The 24,809-nt window shown below is 37.3% G+C and overlaps 1 protein-coding gene across 1 annotated transcript; it reads right to left on the bottom strand.

Annotated features, from left to right (window-relative positions):
* Nucleotides 1-1,952: 1,952 nt before the first annotated feature.
* Nucleotides 1,953-21,756, bottom strand: LOC116178869 (estradiol 17-beta-dehydrogenase 11-like). Its single transcript, XM_031498500.1, has 6 exons — nt 21,098-21,756; nt 2,947-3,071; nt 2,721-2,831; nt 2,498-2,666; nt 2,255-2,447; nt 1,953-2,204 (listed from the first exon to the last, which is right to left on the bottom strand). The coding sequence occupies exons 1-6, from the start codon at nt 21,348-21,350 to the stop codon at nt 2,030-2,032; spliced, it is 1,026 nt and encodes a 341-aa protein (XP_031354360.1). The 5' UTR covers nt 21,351-21,756; the 3' UTR covers nt 1,953-2,029.
* Nucleotides 21,757-24,809: the final 3,053 nt, after the last annotated feature.

The following is a 24,809-nucleotide window of genomic DNA, read 5'->3' as shown; positions in this document are numbered from 1 at the left end:
GCCACTATTACTTGTTTCAAATCAATTTGCTTTAATTTTAATAAACGCATGATTTTTCCTGAACCTGTTACAGATTGTTGCCATTTCTCTTTACTAATTATATTATAATAATTTACTAATAATATTATAATAATTATTACAATTATAATAATTTCCTATAATACATCGTAGCAAAAAGGTCGAAGGTTCGATTCTTCCCGTTTACAACCAATAAAATATGTATGTACACCATCCATTTCGAAGAAAGCACTTACTGAGATCGGAACCCTTGTGGTAACGCGGCACCAATTCGTTGAAAGCTCGAAAGACCAAGTTGTAGCACTAGAGTTGTAAGAGCTAATGTACCATCCATCCGGCTCGAAGAGCCAAATGTACCATTAGGGATGTACAGCATCCGGCTCGAAGGACCAAGCGTTCACATCGACTACAGCGCTCGCCGCGTGCACTTCGGCTACCATTTTTTTTTTGTTAATATTGTATATATTTCCATAAAAAAACAACAGCATTTTATTTAGCGTCGCCGGTAAACCCCGGACCAACTGCCAAAATATAGCTCTCCGAGGCCAACTACTGAAATTTGACTTTGCGCCTCCAACCAACTGCCAAACTTTGACCTTGCATCTTTGGGTCAACTGCTAAAATTAGATCCGGGTCAATTGCCGCAATATTTTTCTGCGGTCTAAATAATTTGCCCAAGGTCAAGTGTCGTTATACAGTAGGTATACCCACACCTGGGTATATTACAACTGGGGTTTTTTTGTATTTGATCATTGAATATTCAAATTTATTATTGAATGATTTGATTTATGACGCTAGTCTACAAGCTGATAATCATTGCCGAATATTAGAAATAATTGATGTTCTGTTGTATATGTCGCAGCCGTTTAATGAAATTGGACATTTCATGAAAAGTCTAGTCATTTATATGAAACTGTGGAACAGTTTACTTTCCAAGACCAAGCGATTGGTTTCCCTTCCCATTAGAGATCGATAAATGGTATCCTTATCGATCTAGAAGGGGAAGGGAAAATACCCCACACGTACAAATTTTCAGCGTTTCACTAAATGACTAGGCCTCGGACTAGACTTTTCATGAAATGTCCAATTTCATTAAACGGCTGCGACATATATAATTATACAAAAGGAAATTTAGGAACTTATCTTCAAAGATTTTTATATGGTACCCAAAATTACGAAAAGTTTTAAAACTCATATGTTACAGTAAATCGCAAAAAGTAGAATGTAGGTAATTATTGAACGTTACAACATTTTTGTGTTAATAAGCTATTAAAATGGAAAAATGCTATACAGTGTAACTCTAAATTATTCGAAACTATAAAGAGATGCTGATAGGCTTCTAATAACTCCGTATGTGACTAAGCTACTTTTCGTAGGTCAGGGGTTAGCTCCTAAAGAACAGCAACTTTACGAACTTTTAAGTAAAACCGCTAGGCGTGATTCATGGATGGTACTTCCGCAAATGTTTTGTCCATTTCTTGTTTTGGATAGTGAAACGAAAGGGAAATTTGCGCAGTTACTAAAAAATCAATTTTGGATTTTATTTAACAGAACCATCGACAAAGAACTATTGCCACACATTGCAAAACGAAAGCTTGTCATCCTGTATCTGTAAAGAAAAACGGAACGTTACAACATTTAATAACGATTACGATATAGTTCACTAACTGAATAAGTTTTTTCAATAAATAAATTAATGAAAGGAAAGCCTTAGGCACAGTTGGAAAACTTTCACGTTTAACTAATACATGTAGGTAATTATGTTTAATAGGCAATCGATGATATAACACCAAGCGAAGGGAGGTAACAGTTAAATTTTTCTCACGATTTTGAATAAATTTATGGCATCAAACTGCGAGGACATTTTGAATGAATTTATAACAAGAAACTGTGAGGACGTGAAGTTTTAATGAGGGTAATAATGGAAGTACAAGAGAAATTTAGATCTTTTAATTAAGCGCGCGCATACGCATCCATCAAAACTGTATTTCCTTAACAAATACAAAAATAATTATCTCTTTTCGGTAACGTGGGCCCTGTGATGCAATTCGGATTCTGCGTTCGTTTGAAACATTCCTTTTTCTGGCATTTTTTTATTCTCGTGAGGCAAGGCTTCGGCGTGCGTAGGTCCGGCGTTACTGACGATATTGCGCATGAACAGTGAGATGACAGTCCAAGGTAAAATCCTAAAAAGTCTCCAATTAGTTCTCCGACTGGTGGAAATTGCAATACCAACCACTTCACGCATAATATTCCCAAGTATCGCGGGATGATCACGCTCAACTTCTCCAGCTCGATCGCCTCGACGATCTCATCGGCGACTTGGGTGGATTTCAATGTCGGCACGAAACGGGAGACGACATCGTTGAACATCCCAGTCGCTTGGATAAAGTAGGGACACACTACGGTCGTTTTAACGCCAGTAACCCCTGAAAGAGAGACTCGGTCAAAAACCGCGAGACGACGTGGACTCACAAACCCAGCTTTTCGAGTTCTATCCTCAACGACTCGTCGAAACCGACGGCGGCGAATTTCGACGAGCAATAATCGACCAGCTTGTGTACTCCAATGTGACCTGCCAAGGATGCGATTGTGACGATATGCCCGTGGTTACTGTCGATCATCTTCGGCAAAAACGCCTTGGTCGTCTGAAGCAATGGAAGTGACTCGAGTGCGTTACGTTTAAAAAAACGCCGACTTACCCAAAAATGAGAGATAATGTTCACGTCAAACGTCCGCTGGATTAAATGATCGGGAGTATCCAGAAGAAGGCGCCCCGAAGCAATTCCGGCATTATTGATGAGGATCGTTACCTACAACAAGTTCCGTTAGCTAATCTCAGTACCTAGTATATAATTTAAATCGAATTACGACTACCGACTAGTAGAAAGCCCCAAAAATTGTGAAAGTAAGAAGGTCGAAGATTACCTGTCCGACTTCCTCGTAAACCTTATTAGCGGTTCTGTACACATCCTCCCTATCCGTTAGATCGCATTTGTAGCCGTACGCCTTTCCGCCGATCCCTCTCACTTGGTTTACGGCATCTTCAATACCTAAAACAAAACAAAATTGCTTCATCAAGGTGAACAACAATATTTTTCGTGCTCGTTCATTGACATATACCTACTCATTTAATAAAGAAACTTTGCTCTCATTTTCCATTCAACAAAAGTACTACAAAGTAGTACAAATAAGTGAAGCATATTTTGACTAATTTTTAAGAAAGCCTTTTTAGGCTTCCATCAGTTCCTCATGTCGAACTTCTCTTGGCATTCTGATTTTTCTCGTATTGCGTGTTTTATTTTGAGCTCTATTAGTCTATTTGTACCATTACAAACCAGTTTTTGATTAGCGGATTATTGAACTGGTTTGCAATAGAAAACGGATTTTGGCATGGCTAAAATTTAGCATAAACGTACCCCAGACCTTCGACGTTCAGCATTTTACCGTGTAATAATAAACAACCAATTTCCAAAGATCTATATTCTATAGGTACAAAGTTACCGCACATCTGGTTATAGATTCGAGCAACAAAACCAAAAAATATTTTGTTTGCCAAACGTGGCTATTATGCAAAACGATCAAAAAACCAGAAAATACATTAACGTTCACGAGATCATTTATTTCCCCTTTTTTCGTAGGTATATATAATTCAAAATGTTATACAGGGTGGTGACTTGCGCAACGCATCATAGGGAATTCAATGTAAAATTCATAACATGCGATTATTGGCTCCCCAAATTATTTTAGAGCAAAAATGTTTTTGTAGAAAAAAAATTTTTACGTCAATCAACCGTATTAGTTTTCAATTTTTTGCATAATAAAGACGGAAAATTGGAAAATAAAACCCACATCTTTTTTCAATAATCTGTGACGCCATGGAATTTTATAATACAAAAACTACGTCAATATCCGTCATGCCATGGAATGTCTGCTATAAAAGAAATCAAATTCTATCAAAAAGTATTATATTTACAACAGCGAATTCAACATAAAGAAAGACCAAATTACTAAAAACGGTTTCCTAATATAACAATTTACAATAAATGTTCGAATAAGTCACTATTAACTGCAATACAGTAACCAAGTCGATCATAAAATCCATTTCGAACTGCTGCTAATTGATAACTGGATATCTTTTTGTTTTAGAAAATTCCATGGCATCGCAGATTATTGAAAAAGATGGGGGTTTTATTTTTCCAATTTTCCGTCTTTATTATGCAAAAAATTGAAAACTAATACGGTTGATTGACGTAAAAAATTGTTTTCTACAAAAAACCTTAATACATTTTTGCTCTAAAATAATTTGGGGAGCCAATAATCGCATGTTATAAATTTTACATTGAAATCCCTATGATGCGTCACGCAAGTCACCACCCTGTATATAGCAGCATTTTTAATGTAAAGAAAATAGCAGGTTTTCCCAATATTCAGTCATTCATTACCATAACGAAGCCATCAATTTTTTTCTGATTTGATGTCCTAGCCTTTTTTGAAATTCTGGCAACTGACATTCTTTTATCTGATCTTTTTTACTAATTTTAGATTGTTAAATTTAGCTTGAATTAGCACTCTTTACTAAATATGGTAATTTAAAACGTTACGTTGCGATCCATCGTCTAATACAACTAACTATAACAGGGTTGGTAATTTTTTTATGGGATTTTGACCGGAAAGGAGTATCTGATTTATTCACAAAAATAAGAATTTTTATTCTGTTCAATTGTATACGGTTTTCAGATAAGTATATTATACAGGATTGTTGACACCGGCGTCATAAGTGAAGTGTCCACCAAATTGATGTTTCAGACAAAATAGAATTGTCAGTATTGTAAAATAAAAACGATTGTGTGCATGTGAAACATTTCATTGGTCCCTCGAACCCGCTACGATATCTAGTCTGGCTCTGGGGTCAAAATGGTCTCAAAAGATGCGCCGCTAAAGGTATTCCGCCGAACCGTTTACGTTTTGAAAGGAAGGTATGCAGACAGAGCCCGTGTTATTACTCGGTTCTTCTACCAGGATGTCGATGACAGTAACATTATTTAGCTCTACGTCACAGAGCCGAAGATAGACTATAACTATACGAGAGAGTCCACGGAGTGAACGCGAGCGCATTGAACTGCATCTATTAGGGGATCGCAGGATCAAGCTCACCATGGGCACGACGCTGTTTCATTTATTTACGTGATTCATTTTTTTTTTCAATTAATTAACAATAAATTTATAAAAATCTTGAAATGAATTGATTTATGACATATCACTCACATCGCGAACTATTTATTACTTCAGCGTTGAAATTGGAACTGTCCTGAAACGCAATTAGCTCAAACTTTGTAAAATAAAACATCATATTTCCAGGAAGAACATCCGCCTTCGTTCTTTATCGTCGATGACTAATTTTGCATGGCGCCTCGATGTATATAGGGATAGACACTATAACGAAACCCGTTGACTGTTTATAAGGAGTTTCGTAGTAAAGTATTGTAAAGTGGTTATATGGAAATATTGCAGGGAATATTCTAGAAATCCAGACAGACGTGGAGGCGTCATAAAAAAGACGACAAGAAACGAATGTGACGAAAAAGATTACAAATTCAAAAAACTGCACTTACTGAAAGACAGCAGAATAATTTACAAATTACGGTTATTATTATTTTATAATGCATCGTTTAAGTTTCCAAGGCCTACCTAAAAGTGTAGGGTGCTTTTCTTTCGCGCCATCGACAAATACCGTAAATACGTCAAGTAAGATACAATTTAAGCATTTTTATTTATTAATTAATTAATCTCATTTTCCCAATATTTGAGGTTAGGAACGAGATTTTGAAAAACGGTTTTCACTTGGATGTTATTTGGCTACTTTTTCATAAAGAAAAAGTCATATCGTTCCATTTGATTTTTTTGATTTTTTTAGGATTTTGGGTCATGGTGTCAAAACTAGCCCACTGGCGGAGAAGGATTCAACTAAATTAACTATATTTTGGTGCTCTTTTTCAACCATACCAAATTTGTTAAAATCGGCCAAATGGTTAAGAAGTTAAAGCAGGTTATTGCAAAAACAATTGAACGCCCCACGCCATCTTTATTTTTGAAATAACTGAGTTTTTGTTTTACGAAAATGATACAGAAACCGGTTCTCTTTAAAAATGTGAAAAAAGAACGTTTAGTTTATTATGCGAAAATGCAATTTTAAAATGTAAGATGGCAGTTACGCCCTCTGGTGGTCATTTTTAGAACTTGAAAATATTTTCCAGCGATTTTTCATAACCGATTTACCGTATAATTTTGTTTACTTCTAAAGGTGGGTTCATAGCTCTCCGTTCTTACGTTTCCGTTTGTCCGTTAGCCAATCAGAAGACAGCAAATTTTTAAATCGTAAGTCGTCCGTTTACGACGGAAAAGTTGGTTGAAGTTGAACATTTACGTTTCCGTTGTTCCGTTTTTAACAAGAGTGAGGTTATGTTTGGTACGTTAACAGTGTTCGCCTATTCGTTCTTCACGTAATAATCAGATAGCAACGTGCTCTTACTTTCGTACCATTTTTACATACTGAAAATCACGGAGGGTACAGTACAAAATAAAATTTAGGTTATGGTTATACGTTGCAAATGTACAATGTGGACGGATTGCTATGAACCTTAATAAAATGCATTATCCGTTTGACAGACCAACGCAACGGATGAACGGAGAGCTATGAACCCACCTTAAGTCATACGACGAATGGTTCCCGAGATATGACCGAGGAACAGTCTTATTGGATCACTCGGTACAATGTGCCGTTATTACATTTATCAAAATTTCCAGTCCAGCCGAAACACCCGATTCCGCTTGCTGTCGCACCGGGATCATTAAATCATCGAAGACAGCTCATGTCAAGAAAATCCATGTTCAAAGACTTGCTTGAATTTTTTGGAGATCCTGAAGAATGGCCTACTTTCTCCAGTCGCTTTGCCAAATCTACAAAATCATGGAGACTCTCGAATGCATGGATAATTTCAATAACCCTACCGTTATTCACGGAATTGGTGCATACTGAGTCGCCGTAAATTGGAGCTACCTCGGAAGGTGTTTAATTTACTATGCGGCTAAACAGATCTTCGTACTCCAAATATGCTTGTACAGGAGATTTCTAATCGACAAAGTTCTCTCGACCCTTCAATTTTTCAATTTAAAAAATTTGGTTTGAAGGCGATAACATTGAGAGCTTCAAAACTGAATTATGGTAAAAAATTACTGCAATTTACTTGAGATTGACCATGAGGGCCAGGTAGTAGAGTACATAACTTTGTACTCTTGAATTAGATAAGATCCTTCCTTATTTTAACACATTTAAAGGAAATTCATAAATTATCAACTTCAAGAATGGTTTTCAGTTTTCAGACTATGCAATGCAGGAATAACACGATAGTATTAATATAATACTGAAAACCCGAAAGTTTTACCATATTCCGTTGCCGAGATCTCGATCGAACAGACGACAGTTAGTGAAGAATCAAAAATGCGCTAAGAAGTTTTCCTTGATGTATTTATGGTGATTTTTTTGGTCGGTTGTCAGTAGTGTTGTATGTGTGTCATTTTATATTTTGATGAATTAATCTATTAATTATAGTTTTAAAATAAGTATTTAATTATAGTTAAAAAATGATCAAGTCTTGAGCATTATGTCAGGGGGTCCTTCGATTGGTGTTGAGGTCATTGGTGTCAGGATCGACCCTGCAATTTGAAGTAAGAATACTAATTAGTGGCGGGTTCTTGGGAATACCCAAGTGATTTTGGTACATTTCCGTTTCGTATCATTACCATAATTTACCGACATAACACCATTAGCATTAAAATTAAAACTAACGTTGCATTCAAAAATCACAAGCGTGCTGTAAACTTCAAGATGGAGGTTAAATTAAGCAAATTTATGAGCGCAACTTGCACTGTAAACTTAAGAGAATTAATCATACATTTTTTTGACGCGTGCGAAATAGTACATTATATCTCGCATTATATATCAAGGTAGAGAAGTCCACTATTATTGCCTGAGCACCAAGATTACATCTCGAGGCGCTTGCGCCGAGGGGTGTAAGGTGCGAAGGCAATAATGGACTTCTCTACCGTGGTATATATACTATTTTTTTCACTACTAGCACTTGAAATCCTCTAAATTAACATATTATATTGATAAGAGAGTTAACGATTGGACAGAATTGTTTGTTTCTTAATTTAACATGTCAATCAAGTACGTGGAAGTACAAGTCAAACAGGCCGTATTTTGTTCTGTCATTGAGATTTTTCAAAGAGTAATTTCGTTCGAATTATTTCAAAATGTGATAATTTTAGGTATGTAATTTCTCTGGAAATTGCGAATGGTGGCAATTATTCGTTTTAGAGAACTTGTCTAAACGTTCATTGACCGAAATTTCGGGTTGTGTTTTCTAAAAGTGACAGCGTGACAGTTCTCATTATTGACTACTAGTTAATAATAAAAAATTATTAACCACTTTGAACAAATGCCGAGAAAGACTACTTTACAAGTGGAAAAAAGGTTAATAATCATGTCATCAGACGCTAGTAGTGAAAAAACATTAATTAGCAATTCAAAGTAGCAATTTCTTATGTAGTAGCACCGATTAGGACTATTTTATAGATTAACTTCAAATGACATTGACAACCAGCTGCCATTATATTTACAGTCTACTGTTACCGGAAATATGCTAATTCACATGGTAGGTATACAGCATAATTCGTGTCGCACGCCCGTAATTTTATGACATGATTATGTCAATGGATGCCAAGCATAAAACACGAGGTTTTATCAAATGAAATTACAATTTATAATTACCCAAGAAACATACTGTGCAGAAATACTGAGAAAATGATCAAATAATGGCCTAAAGTTGATTTTTTCCGAAATGAAGGGACAATTTTACGTGTAGGGCACACGGCGCAGAACGAACGGACGGACAAAACGTGCATAAATACCTAGCGGAATTTTGAACTCAATCGTGACCTTAATTTTTTGAATCCAAAGGAATTATCCAGTTTCTATGCGAGTATCGACAATGGATCAGGAACGTATGTCCTCGTGAAGGGGTCAACGGTCTTTTGAGATGACCGGCTGTTACCCAATTCGTAATGCAGGTGGTAAACACGGAGCACTGTATTGTTGGAACACCGCAAACTCGTCGGAATAAGCTTCATGAGAATACGTTTAATGGAAGGGACCGCCAGACGGATTAGAACGCGTGGGTCACGACGCGAGTCGTAAAGTTTGAGTTGGTTCCGTATTGAGATTTAGCCAAGATAAAACTAGTGCGGGTGGAAACGAAGGTGGGTTCAGTTTCAAATTTTTAACTCGAAAACGATGAGAAAAGACAAAAGAGAAAGACGCGTAGCGTACAGGTCATCCACAAAAATCTTGATCGCAAAAAAGCTATTGGCTCGGGAGTCAATTATATTGACAATATATAAACGTACCATACGGAGAAAAATAAAATCAACATTTATGTGACAAACAGAGACTCCAAAAACTATGTTATGTGCCTTCTCTATATATTTAAGAGTGTACTTGATTTTTTAACACGTCCCTTCCCACTTAGGACTTCCTATCCTCAGAGCAATTCCTCCAGTCGACGTCGATATATCCAATGAACGATGCGGGACCAGATATAATCCCATGTTAATAGAACCTTAAATTGTCCTAAATAACTATAGTTCAGGAAATACTCAAAATGGACCATTTCCTGCAAGACGAGAAGTAGTTCCAATTTTTTTGCATGTCATGAAAGAATATCTGGTGGTTAAGAATCCAAGTTTTCGACCTCCCATCCCCTGTGCTTCCCCCGTACCACCCTTAAAACCAAAGAGATTTGGTTGGTTTTTTAGTTTTTCAATCATATCTTTTTATAGATTCATTTTACAAAAAAATATTGTTATCAGAAATTGTAGACTATAAAATTCTACACAACTTTCATATACACTACTTTTTTGNTTTGTATGTAGATGTTTTAACCAAATTTTATACTTTATCTCTATAATTAAGAGTTTTATGAGAAAATATCTTGAACTTATCGTGGTATAAATCCCCTACGCTGCACCCTTACCAAAGGGGATGCATAATAATACAACTTTCAACCCTTGCTAGTGGGGATATTTGAATCACTGTGAAATTGTAGGGCTTTCTAATATACGTTTGAAACAAAAAAATTATCTCACTTCAGTTCAGCTTCATCCTTAAAATCCTTCATCCCCCATCCCCCGCCCCCCTCCCCCCATCCGCGGTAGGAATAGATATTTAAAGAGGAATAGAACACATATGTAATAAGCGTTGTACTCTCTGACTAACTTTACAAGAGCGTTTAAATATCCATTTTTACCGCGCGGGGGGGGGGTGAAACTGAACTGAAGTGAGACAAGTTTTTAATTTCAAAAGTATATTAGAAAGCGCTACAATCTCACAGTGATTCAAATACCCCATTAGCAAGGGTTGAAAGTTGAATTATTATGCATCCCCTTTGGCAAGGGTGCAGGGTAGGAGGGTTTATACCACGATAAGTTCAAGATATTTTCTCATAAAACTCTTAATTATAGAGATAAAGTATAAAATTTGGTTAAAACATCTACATAGAAATTTCAGACTTCTTAAAAATATAAGCAACTCTCAAGCTCTATATCTTTTTTAATAAACATTTCGCAAAAAAGTAGTGTATATCAAAGTTCTCTAGAATTATATGGTCTACAATTTCTGATAACAATAATTTTTCTAAAGTGAACCATTAAAAAGACGTGATTGAAAAACTAAGAAACTAACCAAATTTCAGGGGTTTTGAGGGTGGTACGGGGGAAGCACAAGGGGTGGGAGGTCGAAAACTTAGATTCTTAACCACCAGATGACTGTCTATGACATGCAAAAGAAATTGGAACTACTTCTCATTTTGCAAGTTAAAACCCTCTATTCCCTGGACTACTAGCTGCAAACGAAATATCTGACAGGCTATAGATAAGTCAGAGCTCCCACAAGCTCTCGGCAAAGAAATTTCAATTTCCAAAGACTGTGTGCCATTTTTTATCAACTTGAAGCCTGCGTTGACCGGAGTATAAACGGGATTGGAATCCGCCATACCAAATCGCGAGAGCAATAAGTCATGAACAACCACCCTGATGCAGTGTCAGAAATCCCTTCGAGTGTTCGAACTCTATCCCGAGGCAATATTTGAGATACCCCAAATCCGTAATTCCAAAATTGTTAGCCAGTCCATCAATAATCTCAGTGACCTTCTTTTCATCTCGTGACGCGATCAAGATGTCGTCTACGTAGGTGGAGACTAGAGTAAGTTGCATCTTCACTTTTACCAATGTAGAAAAAAATTATTTATTTATTTATTGTCCTCCTCTTGTTTTGGGCCCTCAACAGGAAAACATGAATCGGACTTTGATGAAATGAGACCTAAATTTTTTATAGTCCCGTCTAGTCTGGTATACCAGCCCCTACCGGTTTGACGTAGCCCGTAAAGCAATTTTTTTAACAAACATACCTTGTTGCTTTTGCTGATATCTAGTAGCATCTTCTTCGCTCTTGCTCTAATTTGACACTTGCTATTTGAATCGGTGATATTCCGCAGAATTCTATGGCTCCCTGTAAACACCTCCTCTTCAAGAAATCTGTTCAGATGAGCGGTTTTCACGTCCAAGTGACGTATCTTCATCCCTTGTGTAGCAGCAAGTGATGCCATCAAACGAGTGGAGTTTCTCCAAGCCACTGGTGAAAATGTTTCCGTAAAAGTGGATGCCGAGTTGCTGGCTGATCAACCGCGCCTTCTGATTCTCGATGAAGCCATCAGAACGCAACTTGTTCCTTACACCAATTCGGCAACCCCTAACTTTTAATTTTCAGGGCGGTCGACCATCACCCAGATCTCTTTTTCACTAATCGACGATTCTTTCAGGGAAATTCCCGAAAGATGCACTTGTTTCATTTCGTCATTGTCCTCTGAAATATCATGGTACTCCTTTCGAGCTCTTTCCCTTGAACCAGTCTTCACTTTCTTTGGTCGGACGGGACCTCTGCGTGAGGTTGCTCGAGCACCAGGTGGTGCCACTGCACCCTCTTCAAATATCTCATTATCCTCTTCATCATTTTTTACAAAACCCCGGAATCCTTCGTTTTCTGAATGCGTAAACTCCTCTTCATTTGTGGAATGAGATGGATTCCACAAATTGTCGATCTACTAAGTTCTCGATCTCTGTTTCATCCTCTGGTAGATCTGGAGTTTTAGGTACCGTAACCGGGAGTTTCTTTTCCTAGAATTTCACATCGCGAGAAATCACTACTTCAGGCTTCTCTGAAGACCAAACGCGGTCTTCGGCGTACCCAAGAAAAAATCCTTTTTATCCGCGAGGATAGAACTTTCCTTTACCGAGTGTTCGGTCAAGGTGCACTTTAATACCAAAAGCTTTTCGTGGCTAAACGATTTCTCAGATAATTTGCGGTGTTCACCGCCCTCAGAAGGCACCTAGAGACATTTATCAAGGTTTGATTCTTTCGCTCCGCCGTACTATTCTGTTCTGGATTGCGTGGGACTGTCAATCTCTGGTAATTCCTCGTTTTTTTTACATAATCGCTGAACTCGTTGCTGGTGTACTCGCTATCATTATCGGATTGCAGGCATTTTACAGTTGTTCCCTTGCATGCCTCAGCTTTTGACTTCAATCCCTGCCAAGGATGCCGTCTTCATTAGACCGAAGGCGTGTGCACCAATCCATCATCGTCAGACGCTCTGATTTGTCGGGAAACGTAACGGTATCCTCGGCATCTTCCCCTTAGAACAGCTACTGTCGTGCTCTCTTTCTTGTTTTTTAGACACACGTTTGCTTTGTGTCCTGGTTTTTTACATTTCAAACAACGAATCGTTAGTTTTTTGTACTTTTGTTTATCGTCGTCACCTTTTCGTCGCTGATTGTTCCACCCGTCCTATTTCTTTGCAAACATGGCGACCGACGATGTATTGCCAGCGCCATTTTTACGTGCGCCGCTTTCCTCTTTCATTTTTATGCGGAGAGCATCTGACGTCGGCAGATCGTGGCGCGACTCTATTGCACAGCGAAAAGAGGTAGACGGCTCTTCTCTGCTTGCTTCTTCGATTTCTTCTCTTACAGTCGGTTCAGGAGATGCGAGCAAGTGTCGCCGGTACTCTGCATCCCTATTACTTTTGTTTGAGACTTCGGTCTGGTACTCCGGGCAGGTTCGGTTTTGCCTTTTCCTCCTAGGGTTTCTGGGGGTGCTCAAGATATTCTTGTCGCCAGTTAAAGTTAAAATGTAGATGCTTCTTCTTCGAGTAGCAGCCGGTGCGAATGTTGTATCTATGCAGGGGATTAGTTGACAATATTCAAGTGACACTAGGTCAGCGCAGCGTGATTTTAGCGAAATTACCCTGATGGCACTAGCTTTCAAAGCACTACGTTCTTGAACCTCACGATTGGTGTGCTAGAAAAAGTAAAAGTGGCGCTAATTGGCACTAAATATAGAGAATCTAGCGCAACATTATTTCCTTTTTAATGTAAAAAATTATCTCTAATTTTATAAATTATCACAGTTCCAGTTACAAATCAACAGTTCCTGTGAAACTCATTAGGTAGTTTATGATATTACGTTGTGAATAGCGGTATTTATGGTAATGGTATTACAAGAATAATTAGCCATAATTGTTCGTCACAAATTAAATGTTACTTTCCACACCTAGATGTTTTCTTTCTCGTATAGACAATTGTAATTATGGTTTGTGTAATTTGGATGAAGTGTTAAGATACAATCGATTGTGTTTATTTGAATAGACCATATAACTTTGAAGTAAACGCTTTAGAATTTATCAAAAGTTAGTTGCAACGACTAGCTTAATCGAACGGAAACTTATGATTCTCACATGGATAAAATTTGAATTTATAATGCTCTTTGAATAACACAAATTCACAACATGGTAAACGTCAAAAAGGTCCAGTGATTCCTGCGTGGTAAAAAATTACCCTAGGACGAGGTCAGCGCTCTTTGGTAATTGCAGCTCCGTTACAAGACAAAGGAAACGTCCACATTGTTGACAATTGTGACTCGTCCCAGATTAAATCAACTACCGTTCTCGTTCATTCATGCAGCGATCACAATCTTTCGCGAGATCAAAGATTTAGGTGGACCAGTTCGTACTCGCGATAAGAGTTTATAAATACGATGCGCAAGGTTTCAGAAAGCGCACTGCAATTTTATTTACGCGGTCATCTTTTTGCTTTTCGGTCGTCGAAATTCGGTATAGATATTTTTTAACATTAGATAGTTGCTTCTTCGTAACTTAACGCGTCGTTTCGTTAGCCAATTAATTTTGCGTAACTCAAGCAACAAAAATCTGCACGTTTCACAGCTAAATTGTTTACCCGAACTGTAGCCAACTTTGCTTTCAGTCTTTATCCGTCTCCCTCTTTTCCTTTTTCTTTCGCTATTTATGGTAGAGGCAAACGGAACCACCGCGACCGGCTTCCCCTTTAAACCAATAGCAAACTTGCATTTGCATTACTCGGCTTCGCCTAAACGGGCCGAACGAAGTTTCCCGCTATCTCGAAAAAAACTACATGTTCTAAATACGCACGCTAATAAACTGATTCGCGCCTACTACCCTCATGAAGCGGTACATATGCAATTTTATCACTTATAATTGCACAAGAGGTTTGTATTTTACCGAGTAAATTTGGGTTGTTTAGGTAATGAAAATCTGTTGCCTAGCAATTAGACGAGAAAAACTGTCAACTAATAAAAATGCGACACCGCAGGTGGAGCATTTTTAGGTTGACAGTTTTTCGAGTCCAATTGCTAAAAGGAAACAGATTTGAATTGCCACAACCCAAATTTACTCGGTTTAAATACAAACCTCGAGTGTAATTCGGCAGGACAATTTAACGAACAAGAAATTCACCAACTAATCAATTATTGACAGACGTCAAACTAGTCATATGGGAAAGGATAATGCGATAATTGGTTCGAAAATGAATAAGTGAAAAAACCACTAGTGCATTTGTCGCTGGAAAAGTTGCAGGTAACTTTTGCCGCTGTCAAAGTGACAATTTCACTGCGGCTTATGCGATTTTTTATACATGAGTTGAATTGTCCATATATAAAATTCGAAAAATTTAGACTGCAAAGCGGGCTTCCGTTACAACCTTAATCTCGATTGAAGTGAAATTGTCCAAATTTAAACCACTTCGTTTAATGTTTGTGATTTGTATAACACAACTACCATAAACTATAGCAGAGATTGCCACTATTTGTAGTATATAAGTAATGACTTTTAATTTACTTAGTTTCGACAACATTTTGAGGGTCGACATAAATGTACGCAGTTTCAAGGTTTCAATAAACACCGACAAAAGGTGCATAATGGTGTATTTCTTTTTAACTTACCTTATTTGCATAATGGTAATGAAGATTTGAATATTTCATGGGGCATGAACAGAGAAAAATTAGTGCACTTAATAAATTTGAAAGTGAAAATAAACTTATGGTTATGTATTTGTCTTGTGCACCCAATGCTCCCTAGTTCCATTTCCCGAAATTTAATCATTCTCGTTTTTGTTGTTTGGCTGAAGAAAAGTGGTGCAGCCATTTAAAAAAAGTGGTGCAGCCATCGCATACGCAAGAACGACTAAAGTTCATCATTTATTTGTAATCTTTCTCAGTTTTAATGTGAGCTATTTACAAGTCTTACGAAACTCTAGGACGATAAGTGTAAATCCCAATACTTCACATGGACCTTCCCACAAAACAGGAATCAATGCAGTGGATCGCGACCTATGATGCCTATCGCAGGCCTCGAGTGTTTACTGCAGCTGTCAGCAAGGCCAGAATTGAGCTTTAAATTTAGGTTCGGTAAAATACAGGCCATTTCACTGCAACTGGAAGTAGGGTCACAATTGAGCGGGTGTCGGTCACTAGAGTGAAGCGTAGCGGAGCGCATTTTCGTGCCCATGCGCCTTAGTGGCACCATTTTTGTATTATCATATTTCACTTTCAAGGTTATCAGGGGCCAACGACCCCATTTTTTACACTGCAGGGGAGTGGTTTTTGCCCTGGTATTGACTGTGTTCCTAATAGTTAACTATGAGTCGAATAGGGTAAGCCTGATCTGGGTGCCAACGCACTGCCGAATAGGGAGCAACGATAGTAGTAGTGTCTTCTTCGCGCTTGAGTCCACCCAAGGGATTGTTCCCCCCGTTATTAAGGCGAGGATAAAAGACTAGGTGCCCAGTCCATTCGGCGTAACGGTTTAAGACTCGAACTTTCACCTCACAGGTTGTGAGTTCGAATCCCATAACTTGCCAGTTTTTAGTGGTACAAAAACGTCTCTTGACTACCATGATTCGGGGAACATATAAAACTAGCGGTCCCAGCAGTCATACTACGACTGCCCTTTTTAACATCTCCCCCCCCCCCGGAAAATCTGGGTATTCTAAGCTTCTTAAACTCAATAGCAACCAGATTACGAAGGAACCGGGAAGAGTGAAACAAGAAAAGGGGTAGATTCAATAGCAGTGGCGTAACAACAATGCCTCAAACGTACGCAATGAGAACGAGTCCCGAATTAAAAGGGGCTCCGGCAAAAATATACAAACAATTTAATTCGATTATACAAAATAATTTAAAAAAATTTAAATTTTCCGAACTCCTTCAATGGTATGCTTCTATTAATTATATACATATTTTCCGTTACTAAAGGAAGAGATAAAACTTTAAAAAAAGCCTAATGCAAATGCTGGCAAACGTTTAATTTACGAAGGGTCATGCACCTGCTTTTTTTACGGTTTACAATTACAGTCCGAAGAAAATTCTGAATCAATGTTCACGGAGGGTAAATATAAGTAAAAAGTAAAAAGTCTAGAGCAATGTCTGCAATAACAAAATTAACAAAAATTAACAATCCAAGGAAGTACCTCTTGAATTTGAATAATTTTAATCTGACTTTAATCTAATACAAAATTTGATATGCTCAAAAGTAGCCACTCGACTCCTTTCCATTTGTGAAAAATAACATTCAAGTTTCTTACATAACGTAAATGAAATACTTTGTTAATTAGCGGGACCTTCTCCAATCCAGAAGGTATCTGGAGGTCCTGGATACGGTAACCTTAGAGTGAAGTTGTATTTCGAGATGAATGCCGCTAAATAATTTTAACACTCCAGCATTTACCTCTGCACGGAGAAAACAGTTAAAGACATTAAAAAAAGGCCGATTCATACACAAAGAATTGAAGTCGCTAATCAAACTAAATGAGTTTAAACATCGAAGAAACTGGCTAATATTAAACAAATCAAAATAAGAATAAAATTTTAAGTGAAACAATGAAATAATAAACAAATTCAAGGGTTACCTACCCCTATACTCTGTTTTTTAACTAGGAAGACGAATTTAAAATTTCCCGCAAAAAATCTTAGTTTCTATTGACTCGCGCTGCGCCCGTTTTACACCCGGTAAAATTACTATTGACATGATCCCAGAACAAAAAAAAAAAGTTTGTTGTTCTATGGACATGATTTAACTGTCAAATTTAATCGCGATTCTCATCCTTAACTGTTGTACTTATTTTTGAGTTTTCGTGTGTTCCGAGTCCTTTTGCATAAATTTTAACAAAGTATAACAGTTCTTTTTTTTAAGAACTAAAGTTGATATTTCGCGTCCTAAGTGTACTGGCATTGGTGATGGATTCAACTCCAAGTACCAGTAAAGCAAGCTTGTCTCCTTTGAAAAAACGTTGTCGCTTAAACTTAGGTCATTTTATCAGTCTCCGAAAAGCAATTTATTATAAACACTTATAAACAAATGTTATCTGATACTCCGGATATGAATTTTGCTACGCTTGTGTTGAAGATTACATCTATCACAGGTAACGTAAATAATGATGTAGGTATATATTTAGTTATTAAGTATGACACATATTAGGAGTTGCACGATCAACAGTATACCGGATAATTAAAGAAGATCGAAGTACTGGGATTGTTACCCCTTCGAAACGTTCCGGTGGTCATAAGGCTGTTGCAAATGTGAGCTCTGACGATTGGCGGAAGTGTGTGCAACACGTTATTAAGGAAGAAAATAAGATGTGTAGATTGGATGGCCTAATGGATACACTTATAGAATCATTAATTATTTCACTCGGATCGGAGGACAGTGACAGTTTTAGTGAACTTTCGGAAGACAGTGTCTAAATCGCTTATACATAAAACAGTGAACTGTGCTGTTTAATAATATGAATATAATTCCATTGCTCTGAATTTGTTCAATAACTTAACATTTGTTGTAAATTGTAATGTGGATTGTGTAGTATTACAACTGATAAAACATTTAAAACTACAATTCAAAACAATGTTTCAAAGGTCAAAAAATGTGTGCAGCATTATTACCTATTATCAATTATTACCTATTTATTATAATTCGCTTTTAAAAGTGTGATGTATGCATAATATAAAGTAGTTCCTATCAAATAATAACCCAAAAGCATAAATAATGAAATCTATCCAAATGTGAAAGAAAAACACATCACGCAACACACAATACATGTCTGTATAAAATGAGTCTATTATTTTTGTTACTAGATTCTAGTGACATTTTCAGTGTAAATCAGGTTTTTAAATCCGTCTTCCTAGTTAAAAAACAGAGATTAGTTACAAATAGCTGAAGAGTTACAATTAAAATTAACTACATTCAGAGCTGGGTACTGCTCGCGAGCGTTTCGCTCGAAAAAGCGCTCCAAACGGAAAAAGCGCTTGCGAGCGGTCCCCTCGCGAGGACTTTTCGGAGTGGCCGCTTGGTGCTCGATATTCGAGCGTTTACTTAAAGTGCTCGACGCTCTGCTCGCGAGCAGTTTTTCCGGTCATGAGTGTTTTTCTCGTTTGCAAGCTCTTTTTTCCCTTCCCGAGCGGTTTTTTCCGCTTCCGAGTGCTTTTTCCGCTCTTGAGCGTTTTTTCCGCTTACGAGCACTTTTCCCGAGTGCTCGCGATAAACCGCTTAGCAAAATAGCTCGATACCCGCGAGCATTTTTGAGACGATTAGAGCGCCCGTCCCTCGTCGCTCGAGCGGTTTTTTAAAACGCTCGACCAATACTCAACCTCCTTCGAATTAACAGAGGATTTCCTATGTCCAGCCTGACGATGCAACACGCTGTATACGATATGTAACAGGCATATATGGGTTAAATCCAATGATCCGTATGGTCACTCCGAAGTGCTCTGCCGCTTTTTTAGCGCATTTTTTTTTAAATTATTGTTTGCGTTTTGTCCGACTATCCGCCCGTCCGTCCGGGCCCATTTCTGCCATTTTGAATGGCCCTATAGTCCTTGATTTTTTTGCACAAGGTAGCCTATACCTTGAAGCTGTGTCAGAAGGCCATCAAATTTCACTGTCTTAAAGGTGGGGCCCCCCATGAATTATTTCGTTAGATGCTGTTTTTGAACGTGCAGAACTTTTACATACGACAACCAATTAGTCTCAGAATTTGCATATGCATGCCTTTAGTGGTGCCAAGTTAAACTTTTGAAAATGAGGGGGGGGGGGGGGATAGAAATTAATTTTATCTTTCATGGTATTATAATTAAAAGTCTCAACGAAAGGAAACGTTTTATATACCAACTGCTGCTGACTTTCTGGGCCCTTATCAATAGAGGGGGGTGGAGGAAGGGCAGTGGAACTGGTTTTATCCTTCATGGTACTCTAATGAAAGGTCTCAACAAAAGGAATTAATTTCTACCAACCATAATCCTCCTCCTCAACCCCTTATCGTGATCGGATATAAGAACGGATGGACGGAAAAGGGTACTCACAAAGGGCGATTGTGAAGAAATATATCCATTGGAGATTTCAAAACTTTAAGAACGAATATCTGGAAAGCGATTTGTCAGAGGAACGTACTCTTACAGGAAAAATGAATCGACTGGACGAGACATATTTACTGGTGAAATCGAAGTTTTCGGTACAAATATCTGCAGAATGGAGTGTCGGAGGATTTTGAATGTATGCCAGGCGGTGTTTAAATGTTTATATGTAAAGAGTCTCCTCTCCTTATAACCCAACCATTTCCTAAGCTATTTAGATTTAAAAAAAATTCCTTTCCTTTTCTTTAAAGAATGAATTTTTGGATTGGGCCCAATTTTTAATTGCGATAAGTACAAAGATAGTCCGTTATCTTAACAGACGCAAATCGGCCCTGTGATGTATCAGAAACGTTAAACTTAGCGATAATTTTAAAGTTTAATTAGGTACACGTGCTCAGAACTGTACATGATCAATATGAGAACCTTTTGTGACACGACAGATGTCACATACAAACTCTGGCCATTAAGAGTGTCATGATCGATTGTTTCGATGGTCCGTTGCTGTGCTGTTGAAAACGACTAAACTAAAGTGCTAACGTGTGTAATTATAGTAGGAAGCCGCTCCTTACATTTTCATCGCCATTCCTTATCTAAAAATGGCACTTTTTGCACAATCCGTAAAAAACTACACTTTGGACCTCTAAAAAGCAGCACTTAAAGGTTGAGTATAACTATTCTATAGGTATTTATAGTAATCGGTCTTCAGATAATAATTCCTGAGGTAGCTTCGAGGGGTCTTAAGGGACGAGCAAAAAACTATTTAACCCACTTTTATACAAATATCTACACAACAATTCTTCTACTGTCTTGGCTACATCATAATTTATCAAAACGCAAATGAGCTATATAAATTACAATCACGTTCGCGTCTAAGTAAACAAAAATTGAATAGAGCTATAATATTGTTAAACCATAAACGTTTACAACATTATACGATTAGCAAGTACATTAACTTCATTCGAGTCCATAAAATGGCGCTATGTGTCGATTATATCACAAATTCGAGGGATTACGTGGTGAAAAATTTCTCCTGCCTTACTTTACATTAGCATCCTCGGATCGAATAATTTAAACAATTTGTATTTTAATAATTTTCACGAGAAAGTTGTGTAATGTCAAGGTAAGAGTGAAATTTTACTTTCGTTGTCGGTTTTAATCCGGTTTTTAGAGGGGAAAAAAAATTCTTACCTGACGTATCAACGTCCCATAAAACAATTTTCGCGTTCAGTTTGGCAAGTTTAAGGGCTACGAGCCTTCCGATGCCGCCGGCGCCACCGGTGATTAGAACGATTTCGTTTTCGAAATTCTTCTTCTTCTTGTAGGATTTCGGTAGGCAGCCATAGATGATTGCTTTAATTACTAGTACTGTCGATACTAAAAAGAACGATACAAGGTCCATTATCGATTTAAGCACGTTAAACTCCATCTTTGTCATTTCCATTTTTATACAATAAGGCACACGAAAACGGGTCAATCACAGAATCGATTTCGGTATACGCGATGCAACCAGTTTGTTTAAGTAATTTTTACGTTAGCAACGCCACAAATTGAGCGCAAATGGAAAATTGTACAGTGAAAGTTGTCTGATCAATCTCAATTTGCTGCTATTATCAACTGTTAAAGAACCGAGGATCTACGGCGTTTTACACAAACCAAAACACAATCCATCAGTACAATAGCACTGTTTGCTTTAAAACAATATATAAATATTTAAACGGCTTCAACAACAAACACGCGGCGTGCGTACGCCTTCACCGAAAATCGGCTACTGAACGTATACCTTGCTATTTCAGTACGGAGAGAATGTTGGCGTCGCGACGCTTAACGCTAACCGTATTGAACGAGTGAGGAGTGAATTGTGTTGCTTTATTTAATAAAGCGCCGCATTCTACATTGATAACCTTGTTGGAACTGTGATAAAGCGTAACGTATCGCTCAAGACAAACTTTGAAAATGTACCTCTATCGAAAAGCCATCGAACTCTTTTCTAAAAACAAAACAAAATTGGGGATGATAAGAAAAAATGTTTAAAATACAATCACATTAGTAGGTATAGGTTACATGTGGAACCTTTCGGAATTAGCGTCCGTTTCCGGTACCGTTGACCATGCTCCCAATCTTCGGGTGAATGAGCACCCTTGTGGCCAGCGATTCACTCTTAATGGGGTTTCATGAAAAACATTAAATTATTTACAAAGATAAGTAAAAACGCGTAATCTGAGAAATTAAAATGAAGACGCATTTTTGCCTAAACAAAAGAGTGCCATTTCAAAAGGTAGACTATTATTATTTATTTATTGGCACTTGATTATTTTCCGCTGCGATTTCGTACCCTCGATAGTCGATATTGACGGATATATGATGACGGAAACAAGTACGTCACAAGTGACTTGAGGCGCATGTATCGATCGGTACGCGAAACAGTAGAGTGCGGCATCAACGAAAAAAGAAGTTTTTAAAAAATCCTACAATCCGATCGAAACCATCCGATGACAGACAGAGGCGCATAAAAAAATTCATCAAAATCCGTCCAGCCGTTTACAATCACAACACACGTACAGAAGAATTTTTTACAGTGAGCGGCTAAAATATGGAACAAATTCATTTAAAAATGAAGTGTTGGGTTAAAAAAAAATGGTCGCACACGTCTATCATAATTTTTTCTTGTGAATTTTATGCACTAAAGAGAAAATATACAGGGTGCGTCATACCGCGTTGATACCAAGTTTTTTAATGGAACAGTAATTTTTAAAATCCATTTCCGAATTATTTTTATTATGACGTACAATTCGAAAATGAATTTTAAAAAATACTGTTTCATTTAAAAAAATCAACTTTGGTATCAAAATCTACTTTTTACGCACCTTGTATATTTTCTCCTTAGTGCAAAAAATGATACATTTTTGAATTACCTTGTATATAAACTTACACAATACCAAACGTTATAGTGAATAGGTATATTTTTCATGTGTAATTTAAATTTAAAACGAAGGTTTCTCGGGTAAACGAGAACGTGTGCGCCATGCATATTCATTCGCTTGAGGCAGGCGCGTTTTACGCATTTATATGGCGTCTAATTGGCCATATTTAGTAGAAAAAGTGCTAATGTTGTTCCAAAAATGGTTTTCCACACACATCAACGAATAGAAACAATTTTCAACTCCAATCGAGTAAATTAGGACTTAGGAGAGATATTTACGTAGACCCCATGCGTAGACCTACTTCCACTTCATGTACGGGGAGGGCCGCTATTACACGGAAAGCTTTTGTTGTTTATGAAGCATTTGTCATTCAAATTGAAGATTACCTACTGATGACTGTGAAAAGGATGTAAAATTGGAAGGAAACCTTTGCCGTCATAATCTTGCGTTTGTCGTCGTTTCTACTCCGTAATTGTGTTGGAAACCAGGGTCGTTTATCTGCATTTTCCGTTAACGTAACAGTGACACGTATAGCTAGTATGCATTTCACAACTGAATCATCCGCCTGTGTCCTCCGCCATTTTGGAGCCCACTGATAATTAACGCTGGCAAATCGTTGCATGTCTTGCATGTATCATTTTAAGATAAACCATTGATTTTTTAACGTTTATTAATACATAAAGGTAAGACCAGTTTTATTTTTCTGTGCACAGATTTGGATTGTCAGTGGGCTTCAAAATGGCAGACGAGTCTGTTACTTTAATCAAGTATTGTAGTTACACCACCTGGTTTGAGATAAGGTACGGCTTGCATTATTCGTATATTAAACGAATTGCGTTTGCGTTTCTCTGAACAATTGTTTATATTGCTGCGCGTAAGACTTAGGGATAAAGTGTAATTCAATTTATCATTAGAATATTCTTTCAAATTAAGTAATGATTTTTTGTGAGCATTTAAATGTTACATAGAATTGTTTATACTGTAACCTATAACGTTTGCATCATAAATAAACTGCACCAATACAGACAACAAGCGGCATAGTTACTTCCGCTCGTTAATAAAGCAGACGATGTATTACCTGCATTTGACAGTATTTATTGATTTAACGATACAGGTAACATATTGATTTTGATCTTGCTGGGATATTTAAAATTAGCGCATTCATAATTTTTGCGTTAGAAGACGTACATCAGCTCCATATCGACGAAAATACAAAACCTTCCATGAATGGGAAGACAAAAATAACGTTTTGACTGTATCAAATTTATTTTATTAAATACCCAAAATCGATTCGGCTCATTCACAGACAATAATACAGTCTGTGTTAAAATTCTTCACGAATATTAACAAAAGTGTCTCTTATAACTTTTCTACATTTATGTGTTATTCTTGTGAAGTTTCCTGAAGTTGTCAGCGCTTTAAGCGCTTTAAGATACCTTGGTAGGTGTTTTAATCGATACATCGAATTTTTTAATCATTTAATGACCGAATTAATTCCAAATAACAAAATATCGACTCAAACCGTTAATCTTTTGTTTTTGCGACATTGTCAACCAACACAATGCGAAATTATGGCTTACTAGTAGGCTTGGGACACTTCGCGACCCGAAGGACCAACATTCAAATGAGTATAACTTTTGTTTGAAAAGTTATATTAAAAAACTGTTCGACAGTTTTGTTCCTTAACTCGTTTAGTATGTACACAACAAATTTCGTGGAATTATCTCTATTTTCGTTGTCCCGCCAAGAATTGCAGTGGAACTTTTTTTTTTTCGAATTTTCAAAAACTAATTTCAGATTCGTGATTTTCATGTTAAAAAAACCCCAGATACCAAATTTCGTCGAAATCAGAATTTTTTTTTGCACCCTAGTTTAGGGGTGCGCCCTTTAGGGGTAGGAATTTTGAAAAAAAAATTGCAAAATCGGAAAGAGCATACCCAAAAACCTATTCAAAGACATGCCACCCGACTTTGTAACTC

The sequence above is a fragment of the Photinus pyralis genome, unplaced genomic scaffold, assembly GCF_008802855.1.
Source record: "Photinus pyralis isolate 1611_PpyrPB1 unplaced genomic scaffold, Ppyr1.3 Ppyr1.4_LG8, whole genome shotgun sequence".
Taxonomy (NCBI): Eukaryota; Metazoa; Arthropoda; class Insecta; order Coleoptera; family Lampyridae; genus Photinus; species Photinus pyralis.
Note: the sequence above shows the minus strand (reverse complement) of the source record. Positions and strands in the feature narration are given on the sequence as shown.